The sequence below is a fragment of the Centroberyx gerrardi genome, chromosome 7 (genome assembly GCF_048128805.1).
Source record: "Centroberyx gerrardi isolate f3 chromosome 7, fCenGer3.hap1.cur.20231027, whole genome shotgun sequence".
In the NCBI taxonomy this organism is placed as follows: Eukaryota; Metazoa; Chordata; class Actinopteri; order Beryciformes; family Berycidae; genus Centroberyx; species Centroberyx gerrardi.
In genome coordinates, this window is record NC_136003.1 from 4,489,160 (window position 1) to 4,503,304 (window position 14,145).

At 37.8% G+C, this 14,145-nt stretch overlaps 1 protein-coding gene across 4 annotated transcripts in view; it reads right to left on the reverse strand.

Moving 5' to 3' along the window:
* rbfox1 (RNA binding fox-1 homolog 1) overlaps window positions 1-13,614 on the reverse strand; it is a 149,201-nt gene extending 135,587 nt beyond the window's left edge. For 3 of the 4 annotated variants that reach the window (XM_071906701.2, XM_071906697.2, XM_071906694.2), the window contains exon 1: window positions 13,519-13,614. In XM_071906701.2, the coding sequence (XP_071762802.1) occupies window positions 13,519-13,614 (96 nt within the window). Of the gene's footprint in view, window positions 1-8,860; window positions 8,864-13,518 lie in introns of all 4 variants that reach the window. The other variant, XM_071906698.2, reaches the window with a different exon arrangement.
* Window positions 13,615-14,145: the final 531 nt, after the last annotated feature.

Genomic DNA, 14,145 nt, shown 5'->3' on the forward strand with positions numbered 1-14,145 from the left:
TTACTGTAGTTTTATGTTGCCACCACAACAGCCTGTTGTACCTAAACTAAGTACCAAGTAAAACTTTAAAGGTTGCAACTGAAATAGTTCCAAGATAGCCATAAGTTACATAACAAAATACTTACACTGACCCCCTACTAGGTGTAAAGTCTTATGTAATATGAGTTGTAAACTGGCATTTAGTACTATGTAGTTATGACATACGACAATGTCACTAAACCTGGCTCAGTTTGCGCTCCAGTGGTTAAAATGAGCAGCCAAAATAAAAATGTTACCACCCCAGTATAAAGGTAGATTTGAGACACTCGACCCCGTTCCTCTTCAACCTGGACCAACCCCAAAACCCCCTCGTTCCCACTTTCTGACATTATTCAAAATTGCCCAGTGGGTGGAGAGAAGCGCAAAATTGTGCAAAAATGCAAAATTCTTGAGATCGTGGTGGACAGAGATTTTACATACAACGTTTCAGAAAATCCACTTTTCAACGGTTGTGTCATGAAATTGAACTGTTCATCGGGCTGATTATGCCATATTCATTCAACAAATGTTTGTTGTAGTGTTTCCATCACTAATCACTTTAAGTTGTTCAAATTTCCATTCAGCTTTTCTAATTTGTTATGTCATCGTTTCGCAAAAGATACTTGGATGGAAACACGCATACTGACTCTCAAACTTGCCTGATAATGTAAGAATACTGCGTTTCAGTATTTCCACTGCAAGATGCTGGTAAACCTCCTCTCTTTCACACACACACACACACACACACACACACACACACACACACACATGCACGTACACAGCCAGCAATGAACAACAGCCTGGATGTCTATGGGCCTTTAACTATAGTCACAGTCAGGACACAACAACAATGGAAGTACTGGATAATAGTTGCATAAGTGTTACTCATAGGTTGTGATGCAGTGGTAAAGGAAAAGGTGGGTACATTCTGACCTCCAGCTGGTGATCATCATAAGGCAAACAACCACCAATAGAAATATAAATCTATTACATTTTCAGAAAAGCATTGCATTTTTTCTTATTATAACTTACATCAATTCAATAATAGGCTGATAGATTGGTTTGCCAATATATCAGGCTGATATTGGCCTTTTATTAAAAATCAAATATCATCCAGTCTGGGTTTGTGTCATAATATGTCATAATTATGAAGTTGTTATATTCTATAGAGCGGTGATACACTTATAATGATTATGCCTGGTTTGTGATGTCTCTCAATGCACTTTGAGCTCCGTGTTATCAAATATTCTGCAGCCAGATATACTGTATACTCCCATACTTTTGAGTGGAACCAAAATTGAATCACCTTGGCTTGATTCAACATTTAAGTTTGGATTGCCGAGTAATTTTGCTTCAAAGTGTATTGAAGCAACGAGCAAGTTATGTAACAATATCTTATCATATGAAACTTATGAAACCGCTCAGTGCACAACATCAATTCCACCTACGCCAGATCCCCTACAAAATAAGATACTCATCATCTATAAAGTGTATGCTTACAAAATGATTGCTGACACAAATTTGGCTACCAGACTTTTGCTGACAGAACTAGCCTTTCTAGTGTTGATCCACAGAGGGCTCAGGGTCAGCCACAATGCAGCATCAGTAAAATAACCCTGTGTTTCGACAGATAATGAAAAAGAAAATATAGTGAATCCACATGTCAATGTAAAGTCAATGGAAGGAGGCAGATGATAAGCCAATCTGCTTGAAGCAGGACTCTATCCTTAATATAAAAGCTAGATATGCTAAAGAAGTCATTGGTGTTGCTGCTGCTAAGCCTGGAGCAAAGGGAAGGCAGCATGATTGAATTAAAAATATAGTTTCAACTAATCTACAGTGTCTCATCAAGGACTATAGAAAGATGTCAACCAAAACCACTAATCATAATGGCTGGACTATAGAAAGATGACAACCAAAACCACTAATCATAATGGCTGGACTATAGAAAGATGACAACCAAAACCACTAATCATAATGGCTGGACTATAGAAAGATGACAACCAAAACCACTAATCATAATGACTGGACTATAGAAAGATGACAACCAAAACCACTGATCATAATGGCTGGACTATAGAAAGATGACAACCAAAACCACTAATCATAATGGCTGGACTATAGACAGATGTGAAACAAAACCATTAATCATAATGGCTGGACTATAGAAAGATGACAACCAAAACCACTAATCATAATGGCTGGACTATAGAAAGATGACAACCAAAACCACTAATCATAATGGCTGGACTATAGAAAGATGACAACCAAAACCACTAATCATAATGACTGGACTATAGAAAGATGACAACCAAAACCACTAATCATAATGACTGGACTATAGAAAGATGACAACCAAAACCACTAATCATAATGGCTGGACTATAGAAAGATGACAACCAAAACCACTAATCATAATGACTGGACTATAGAAAGATGACAACCAAAACCACTAATCATAATGACTGGACTATAGAAAGATGACAACCAAAACCACTAATCATAATGGCTGGACTATAGAAAGATGACAACCAAAACCACTAATCATAATGACTGGACTATAGAAAGATGACAACCAAAACCACTAATCATAATGACTGGACTATTGAAAGTTGACAACCAAAACCGATCAAACTCGGGTGTAAAGCAACACACACTGTTAGATATTTTCACTATTCTTTATCACACGGCTTTGTTGAATACTAATTTCTGATTGGCCAATAAACACATTATGAGGTCTGTTATTTCTGTATAACAGACCGCTGTTTGACATCTAATCACATCGCTCTGCAGTCAAGAAGTCTGGTCCATTTTGTTGACTTCTAATCAAATTAACTGGCGCCACTTTGTGCCAAAAAGACGTTACCATTTGCTTACTGCAGACAGTCCTGCACTTTAGCTTGCAATAAAATCATTTTAAATCAATATTTCGTGTCAAATCGTTAATGTCTTTGGTAAGTAGCCGTGTAATAAGCAGGATAATGCACAATTCAACCCTGTTGGGGCTTATTTTGCAATGATGACAGGCTCGCTGTACATTATCTCTTGCTTGAAACGATTTTTCCAACATTACTTTTCATTTTTTTTGGAGAGTGGGAAACTTTTGATATAGCAAAAAACAAGATATAGCAGAACAAAAGATAAAAAGATGACAAGGAAACGGAAGGAAGAGGAAGGAAGAAAGGTTAAAGGTACAAAGACCTGGAAGGAAAGAAATCCACTTGGTGTTGAATCATTATTTAGCAATGGCAGTCTCGCTGTACATAATCCCTGTACTGACACAATATAAATGTATTATAGTCATCATATTTAAAGTGTTTTCTGATTTGGTGAATAACAAATTCCTGTACATTGAACCACTGTACCAATCGAAGGGCTTTTGACAGCAGGCTGTGGGAATGAATTCTTGAACAACTTGGTGGTGAAAGAAGACTGAAGTTGCTTGCCTTTGGCCTACTTCTCTATTCTCTCTCTTTTCTAATCCTCTTTCTTCATCCTTTCCTTCACTCATTCTCCCTCTTCCCCCTCTCCCTCTCTCTTTCCATCTTCCACTCCATTCATCCGTGCAGCGCTGGCGTGTCGTTACATGAACACGACCGTAGTGTGTGCGTGCGCGCTTGTGTGTGTGTGTGCGTATGTGTGTGTACGTGTGATGAACTGGGCAAGTGCAATGAACAGCAACTGACACACCGCCTCACAAGAGTACATACACTCTGTCCACAGTTCTGTAGGTGAGTGACACACACACACACACACACACACACAAAACATCCTATTCTTGCACTATGACTTGAGTCAGTTTTCAGAATGAACTCAAAACTCCACCGGATATGCAGTTAAACCATTTTTTATTAATAATTACAACCAATACTGACTATAATTATAAGTGTAAAATTATATTACTGCCTTTTACCCTTCAAACAAGGGTCTGAATAATCTAACAAGTAACCTCAAGTATTGCTTTACTTTTTTTAAAGGATCTGTTGTTGGATTGCTGTGTAAACCCTTTTGACAGTAACAGTAATGGATTATAGTGATCATTTATTGCCATTACTCCTTTGTTGCTCATGTACACTGCAAAAAATATCCATCTTAACAAGTCATTTAGTCTATTATTGAGTCCTAAAATTGTAATTTTTAAAAAAAATAAAGTGAAAGAAAGCTGCCAGTGGGGTTAAATAATTTCACTTGTTTCCAATGCAAATCAACTAGTTTGAAGAAGAATTTTGTAGAATCAAGCGTCATTTTCTTGATAGTAGTGCAGTGATCTGCCTTATTCTGACTGGTTTCAACATACTGACACTCATTTCTAGAAAATTCCTGAAACAAGAGAAACTGCAGTGGAGTTATCTCACCCCCCTGGCAGAATTTTTTTCTCTTGTTTTAAGGAAAATATTTGGAATTTGAAGGCTGAATATGAGACTAAATAACTTGTTAAGATGCATGTTTGGATATGAGACAGAGACACTGTCAATTCACTAACACTTAGCAACATCAATCCCCCTAAATTATTGAGGCACAAATCAGAACTTTGAGGAATTAAAAAATCAGCTACTGTTGTCACTACTACTGTCATTCCCAGTTCTTTCTCCCATCTTTCCTGTCTCTCTCCACTGTAGAGTGTCCAATAAAGCAGAAATGCCATAACCTTCGTCAGGGTTACAGGATTGCATGCATTCGCATTTGCATGCAGATATATTCAGTGACATCCCAACATGGCCGCCTCAGGGCCCATAGACCAATCAGATGCCAGGATAAAAAAAAAAAGAAAAATTGCTATCACCTGGCGTAGGAGGTACCATGGGGTTTCAACCCCTTAAAGACATAAAATCCCATTTTACAGTCAAGAACGTTATATTAAAACAGGAAATCTTTAAAATTAAATTCCTCATTCGTTCCATTTGGGTAAACACTTTTAAAATGAAAGGTCCAAAATGTCTTTGTTCTTGAAGGATATTCAAATCACAAGAGCGTATTGTGTTATATCGTATTGTATCGCATTATATTGTGTTGTATCATATTGTGTTGTATTATATTTATCATATCATCTTGTCATTTCATATCGTATGGTATTGTATCATATTGTGTTGTATTGTATTGCACTGTATCATATCATATCATGTTGTATCGTATCATGTTATATCATATTGTATCGTGTTGTATCGTGTTGTATCATATTGTATCGTATTGTATCGTGTTGTATCATGTTATATCATATTGTATCGTGTTGTATCGTGTTGTATCATATTGTATCGTGTTGTATCGTGTTGTATCGTGTTATATCATATTGTATTGTGTTGTATTGTGTTGTATCATATTGTATCGTATCGTGTTGTATAATATTGTATTGTGTTGTATCATATTGTATCGTATCGTGTTGTATCATATTGTATCATGTTGTATCATATTATATCGTATTATGTTGTATCATATCATATTGTATTGTATCATATCGTGACCTGTAATATCAATATTGAATCGTATTATGAGGTCCTTCACAATACCCTGATATAGTATTCCATGGAACTCTCAGAAGCTGTCATTCACAGATGTCTGAATATTTAATCTTTGCATTATTGGATGACAGCAAACGTGATAAACTGTTACAGTAATGTTTTAGTGGCATTAAAAAATGCATGACACTGCCTTTAATAACCAGTGACTATAGGATAAATCTGTCCTGTATGTGTAAATATGGCACATCTTTATTTTTTTCCAAACCAGATTCATAACTATTTGAAATTGAAAACAATTTCAATATAGCGGCTAAAAGAGTTAGTTAGTTGTCTTTTTTCTCCACTAAACATTGAAAACTTGCTACAGAAATACAATGAAAACATAACTTACACTCTCTCTCTCTCTCTTCCTCTCTCTCTCTCTCATACACATCAATATAAATAGTGCATGTTTAGCCATCGAGGAAGAGCAGATGGTGTGATATTTGGAGGCCATGACTGCCCCCCCCCCCCCCCATACATCTCTCCATTCCTCTCTCACACACACACACACACAAACACAGGTCATCCACATGCAAAGTGGACTGAGTGTTTCTACACTATTAGGCTTGGGCCGATATTTGATATTATCGAATATCGCGGTATTTTGTGAATATCACAATATTTCACGATATTTCCCACCCAAAAAAAAGAAAACCTTCCCCACCCTTTCTGGCCATGTGTTGCTTAAATCACAAGTGTACAAACTTTTAAACTTAGAAAGGTATGATAGTAACAAAAACAAAAAATAATCATACTTGAAGTCACAAAATTTGTCTTTTTAATTCAACAAGAAGACGTAATTGTTTCCTCCAGCTAGAATGAAACTACTGTACATAATGAAGTAAATCTTTTGGAGTAACAGTGCAATGGTCTGGCTACAAGACACTTGGATTATGCTGAACAAGCTGTTTGGAGAAATTTGATGGTCAATTTATTTCCTTTTTGGAACTCCAAACAACCAGACCCCATTCACTTCAATGGTTTGTCAACAGGCTGAGATTGAACTGCAGTAACTCACTGTGTGTTTGGTGGTTCTACGAACTCCAATGGAGTTTCCACTGACATAGGGGGAGTAGATACCAATGTAAACTTTCTCTCTCTCACTCACTCTCTTTCTCTCTCTCTCTCTCTCTCTCTCACACACACACACACACACACACACTGACACCTCTGCACATTAAGGGTGAATCCTGTTTGTCCATAGTCCAATAAACCTTTGATTAATACACAAACAAAAACCAACCGCAAAAGCCTAAAAAGCTAGAAACACTCCTTACACTGTACACTTTAAAACCTCTCAGTGCAATTTAGTAAAATCAACTCATCTTTAACCATTAATACAATGTATATAGATGTGTCAATTTCAACTTATAAGTGCCAGTTATGAGCTTCATGACTTATAATCATGAGTTCACGTCTTGTGGCTTAAAATTATAAGTTGAAAGAACACCTTATGACGCTTTCACTAAACTGCTCATTGTAAAGTTTATTAAGAAACACTGTTAGATTATTAGCAGATTTCCCAGTATGTACTGCATTTGGTTTAATGCCCCAGAAACTCTTCCTTCTTCTGGTTTGAATTAGGTAACAGGATGGAGACTTGTTATGTATGTATATTAGGTGAATCATAGGTCAATTTCTGATTAAAAAAAAAAAAAACATGATAAAATTTAGTATCTACAGATTTTGGAAAATCAATAAAGTGAAGAAGGCATTCTCTATTACACATGGCAAGTAGTATCCACTTCAAGCACATATATTGCAGCTGCTTACTTTATGTGGTAACAGTGTAATAATCATGTGATACAAGAGTAACTTTTACTAAAACCTCCTCACTAGTGGAAGAATAAGCAACACTAGAATGCAGTTCATCAATTAATGCATTCAACTTGTAAACACTTATCAGCATGACTAGACATTTGATAATTGAATTCATGTCTTAAGTTCACTCAGTTAGTTTTACTATATTAGAACTAGTGATCTTTGACCTAACTATTCTTAACTATTTCAGTCAACTCACAATTTTAAGGCAGCAAGAAAACGTATGTTTTGCAGTTCAAGCGCCTTAATATTTTTTGCGGTGTATCCTTGCAGTGTGTGTGTGATGACTCAGTCCACTCAGTAGACGCTGGAAGCTTCCACTGTTATTAATGAAATGTAACTGTAATTAATGAATGAACTTGCCCTTAAAATAAATGTATTGATTGGAAAGCAGAACTGCAGGAATGCTTGGCTCCATTAACGGAGTGATCGTTTTTGGGGTTTTTTTGGAAGGAAGGTAAAATGTGTCACTCTTTAATTAAAACGAATTGTTAAATCCACCAGACAATTTCTGAGAAAAGACTCCGAAATGATGGAGGTGTATCTAAACCATTTGGATGGATGATGGATGGATGTACTTAGTCAAATTAAAGAGGGAATTTAGACGGTTTCTGGGAAGATATAGGATTTCTTATATTTGTGTCTCCTGTGTAGCATAGGCTGCACGTCAAAAGGCTTTGAGAGGCATTTTCTTTTTTTTTTTTTAACACAGCAGATGCCTATTCAGTTTTTTTACTTTCTTACTATTACGATGACTATTGAGAACACGTTCATCATATTCCCTTCTCAAGTACAAATGGTTGGAATTCAACTTATTTACTAAAGTGAGAGGTGAGGAGTCCTAAAAAGTAAGGCAAAAATGTGTAGCGCTACTTCCTTGTTTTGCTGCAAATCTCACCATCTTCCTCTCCCTCTCTCTCTCTCTCTCTCTCTAAAGGTCTGACGATAGTGCTTTTAATCCGCTCTTTGAACAAGAGCTGCCTCTCGACAAGGGTTCAGTTTCCCCTACAACAACATGTACCACTCTGAGGAGTATAAATAGCCCATTTGATGTGAAGAGAGTGTTTGAAAAGCCACTTGTTCCTGCACCGGCTGGCATGCTGCGTTGAATATCTAAAGCAACAAAAAAAAAAAAAATGGGGACCTGGTGAATTCCAAGCTGGCAGTGAAATGAACCGAGGCTGCGGAGACAAACAAGACCTGCCCAGTCATTAATAAGCCACGCCCCCCCCCGGGACGGGCGCAATTAACGAGGGAATTAATCCAACAAAGTGACATCATGTAACAGCTGATAAATAGCAGCTACCAACTTGGCAATTTTTCTGGGTAAGTATCTGCTTAAGTCACTATTTGACTGTATATTTTCATTAGGTTCTTGCTGTTGTAAAAAGACAATATACCAATGACAATCATTCAAAACTATCTCTCAACACAAAGTAACCTGCTTATTAAAAATGACTTTAACTTCAAGTAATTCAACTGCCATGCTGAAACGTCAGTAATAGTTAGAACTACATTATAACCTGCTACCCAACACTTCTTGTATACCAGCTAACTTCAACACAACAACACCAAACAAACAATACTTAAACTATTTGACTTATATAACCAATTGATATGACTGATATCCACTCTGTGCCTTTAAATAACTACAACATTAAAATAACTCTCCACAATGTTGCCAATGTACAAAACTTACTGTAGGCCAACATCATCACCACTACAATTACAATCAATGCATAAAATGCATAACCCTTCACCTAGACAAATGTTTGATACATCAAAATAATATATTACATCTCTATCGCATTAGTTAGAAAAAAAATACAAACTCCAAGTAAAGCATTAAGAAAACAGCACAGAATCCTAAATAACTGTAAGACTAGGCTATTCAAAACACACAATCTACTCAAACTTGTTTGCTATTCGAAGACGAATTATAGTCCAGTGGAGCGCATTCTGCTCTATTTTGAACATTAAAGTAAATTATACAAGAGGCACTTAAAGTTAGTGCACAAGGTACAGAAACTGCTTTAGCAGCCTGAAACAAATCTCCTGCATCTCAATCTAAGATGGAAAAATAAGCCTTTCTTTCTATTCATGTTGTTCATCAATAGTTATATTTAGTACAAGGGCAGAGGTAACCAGTTACATTTACTCTTTACTATAATTGAGTGTTTTTTTAAATATTTTTTTTTACTTGTACTTTTCAGTATTTTTACTTTTGATTGAAGTAACATACTTTTACTACTGCTGTCCCTAAGTATTGTATAAAACCTGCAGAAGCATGTATTATCCATGATGGTAGTTTAATTAACAGGGATATCTATATAGGATAGCTACTAGCAAAAGAAACATGGGTACCAAGACGCTTTTATTCTTACTCATACTAACTTACCCTACATTTTAATTTGATGTCACTGATAACTATTACTTTTTTTTTGCTTTTATGTATATTACCATTTGTTTACACTGTTATGACCATATTGTCTTTAATTTTTGAACCACCATTTTTGTCAATGGACTCAATGTAGAGAGAAAAATGTAACAATGTAACTTGTAATTATTGAATTTTGGGGGTTGGCATTTTTCTTGTTTTTTTTTTTCTTTGTCACAGATCGAATAATGACAAATTTCAGATTTTAGAAAGGTCAGCATATGCACATATTGAACTGTCCTATCATCCTTTTTGCATTGCATAGGAAAGATCAGTAACAAGGTCTGGTTTTATTGAAAGTGACTCAGTAACTTTTACAGTACATTTTAAATGAACTGCTTTTTACTTCTACTTAAAGCAATATTCCACTTAGTTTTAACATGGTTATTCAGCACTTGACCGCCATGAAAACCAGAAGATAAACTAATCACCAAGATCAGATGCAGCTGGACCAGTTTTTAGCATTCAGATTTTTACTTCCCATTCATTTGAATGAGCTACGAAAATAACCTGAAAACTGACATTTAACATGTTGGTGAACAGATTCAACAACAGATCCTGCTGCTGTGTTTTAGAACATAACTTCGCCAAATAGCATTTTTATTGATAGAGGACAGCATAGTGGAGGGATACCATTTAGGAGAGATAGTTCCTGTTTGGGAGACTGGATCTACTTTTATTTTTAAATACTTATTTTAGTGTAAAGCAGGAATAAAAATGCAAAATGAGGATGGACCAGTTACTGCTTTATTGTCTTAAAAGCAGGGTATGATGTTGAATCTGTTCACCAACTTGTTAAATGTCAGTTTCCAGGCTATTTTTGTGGAATAACCCCCATGGTAAAACTAAGTGGAATATTGCTTTAAGTAGGTGTTTACTCCACTACTTCAACTTCAGTAATATTTCAGCAAAGGAACAGCTTTTCTACTTGTATAGGATATTTTGGTTGAGCCGCATTTCACTAGACTTGAGTGAGAGTGTATATCCAGAATAGATTTTTCCCCAACTAGACTCTCTCTCACACACACACACACACACACACACACACACACACACACACACACGTACATGGTGTGTACATGATTAAAGATTGACTGAATTGATTGTGTGTGCATAATAAATTCACCCTCTCACACCTCCTGCGATAGACTATTGAGCTCGCTCGAATGAACGAAACGTCTAATGCGTACATTCAAATAAATCAAGAAATCATCAAAGGGTGAATAGAAATGTACATCTAAAAATAATTGATTCACCGTGCCGTCTGAAAAAATATGTCCGCACACACGCGCACACACACACACACACACACACACAGAATCCCCAAGGGCCTTCAGATGTATTCAAAATGTCTTACATGGCTCGACTATATATAGCTTCAAAGACCCAGATTCCCTATGTAGGCAAGGCGTGCACACACACATACAGTACATACACACACACACACACACACACACAATACTCTGGCATAACAAGCCAACCCATTAACACATGCTGGAATACACTGACATTGGAGTCCGAAAACAAAAGCTTACATGCATGCGCATACGCACGCACGCACACACACACACACACACACACACACACACACACACACACACACACACACAGAGTCTAGGGAGGGATGAAAGAGCTCGTATGGGAATGAGTCTAATGGAAGAAAGTTGCTTAATGACAAATTGTCTGATTGTAGAAGCCATTTTCTCTCCTCGTCTTTTGGCTCTTTCATCCCGGAGCGCCGTAAAAAATATTCCTCCGCTTCGGGCTTTGCTCGTTCACGCTTTCTTTTCTGGCTCTCTCTCTGTGCATTTTCGATCTCTCTGGTTTCCCAACACAGCGGCAGTGGGCCTACAATGCCGAGATGCTGAAAATGAGGTCACAAAAACACACCGCACGCTTGCCGATTCTATACATTCTGATTGCAAACTTTTCCCAGTGAAAATATTCAAAGTTGACCAAAAAAGTTTATGGGAAAGCAAATGCAGCGTTTTCTGCAGCTTACAATAAATGTATTAAATGTTTAAATGTATTAAACTCTCATATTTGTAGTAATGTGTGAGGAGGCGCTGGCTGCTGTATTAGTCATGATCATGATTTATTTATGCTTATGCATTTGTATGTGTGTGACATCTACAATTTGATATAGGGATGAGATGTTGTCAAACTGCGACTGCTGGGTAGAAAAAAAGTGCAAGACAACTTCTCATGCACAAACAGTGCTTTTGGTTGTAGTGATGTAGTGGTAAATAATAATAATTAAAAAAAAGTGGGTAAACAGCATAGGACATCACATAAACCAAAATAAATCACTTCTATTTTCAGAAAAAATGAGAAAAAGACACTTAGGCTAGATCGGTTTGATGCCACTTACTATGATGTTTAATATGAATTTATGTCAGAGATTAATGTCAGCCTAAAAAGGTGGCAAATAAAAAGGTGGGATGAACTGAGTTTATGTGGGTTTACCCTCCACTACATCCCTGATTATATTGGTAAGAAAAAAAAATAAATACACATAGTGGACAAAAAAACAGAAACACCCCATGAAAAAAAGGACTTTGAAGAAACGAAATTCCATTTACAAAGGCCAGTCAACTTGAATTGTATGTCAATTAGCACTATGTGTCAGCCTTAAAATAGCTCTGACAATCATCACTTGTATATGTGAGTTTTCAAAGCACCATGAGGCAACTAAGAGAGATCCACAGAGCACAAACAGTCTGTGCCTGGGTTGCAGGTGCACAAAATCTGCTAAATTAATTAATGTGTCAAAAGGGACAGTCTGGAAAATCATGACAAACATTCAGCAAAGAGGAACAGTGGTGTTAAGAGGAAGCTCACTGATAGAGACAGACAGACACTTAGCAGGATAGTTACTAAACAACCACAAAACTACAGACTCAAAAGTGACCAGAGAATTGAACCAACACCTCTGTGACTCAGTCTCAACTAAAACTGTACTGAGCTTCACCAAGCTGGTGTTTATGGCAGGGCTGCCATTCAGAAACCACTGTTATCAAAGATGCATAACCTGGTGTAAGGAGCACAAAACCTGGAGGCTGGAGCTCCATCCAGTAATATTTACTTTTGGAGAGACAAAGGAAGCCTTCATCCCATAATGTCTGTTACCAACTGGTAAACATGGTGGGAGTCATTAGGTGTCATGATTGCTCTGCATGGTTGTAAAACGGCCAAGCAATATGAGGCCATTCTACAGGACCCTAGAGCACCCTAAGGTGCAAACATTGTTCCCTCAGGATGTCCTCATATTCCAAGATGATAATGCCTCCATACACACTGCTGGTTTCATGAACAGTGGGATGAAGTCAAACTCCTTCCATGGCTTCCTCAACCAGCAGATCTAAACATCACTGGACCTTTATGGGAAGTAGATTTCTACCTCCTTCATCCCTCAAAGAACTGGAGGCTTTCCTTCTTGAAGAAAGGTTCAGTATCCACTACACACAGTTCAGGATACAGGATGACAGCAGGACAAGGACGCGAGTCCTTATTAATTACTTCATATTCATGCATTGTTAGGTGTTTCTGTTATTTTGTCCACTCCCTGTAAGTACAAGCATGCATTCCATTCCACTCAGAATTACAGTCCTCCCTCATCAAATCCCATCCAGCAGCAGAGAACAGTGTGCATGCGCTTGTCAGTAAGATGGAAATTCATGTACACAAACTCAAACACACACACCTTTTTGGGACACACACACACACACACACACACTCACTCACCTGCTGTAAATACATGAAGGTGAGGGCAGCGCAGGACAGCTGAGGACAGGCGTCCACGTTGGGTAACGCCACGCATGTTCCTCCTGGATGCTGCATGTCGCCTCCTATAGCTAACAACACAAACCCCTCAACCCTATAATATAAACCCTGATCTAACTCGCTAGGTAGAGAGACCCCGAGGATGAACAGAGAGAAAGACAGAGAGAGAGAACGAGGGATAGATTGAATGGGGGAGAGAGAGAGAGAGAGAGAGAGAGAGAGAGAGAGAGAGAGCGAGAGAGAGGGAGATTGAGCTTCAAAGCAGCAGCCGGTCCCATACGATGGAGACCGGAGTGTTTCTGCTCGCAGGAAGGCGGGACAAGCGCTGGCAGAGAGAGAGAGCAAGAGAGAGAGAGAGAGAGAGCGCTCTGCTGCAGTGTGTGTGACTCAGTGTGTGTGTGAGAGAGACTTAGTGTGTGACTGACTCAGTGTGTGTGTGCGTGTGTGTGTGTGTGTGTGTGTGCGAAGGCGAGCCAGCAGTCAGTGTGAGCGCGATCGCTAGAGCGTGAGGGAGGCAGAAAATTGTCTGTGTGTGTTTCTAATGGATGTGTGTGTGTGTGAGAGAGAGAGAGAAAGAGGGAGAGAGTG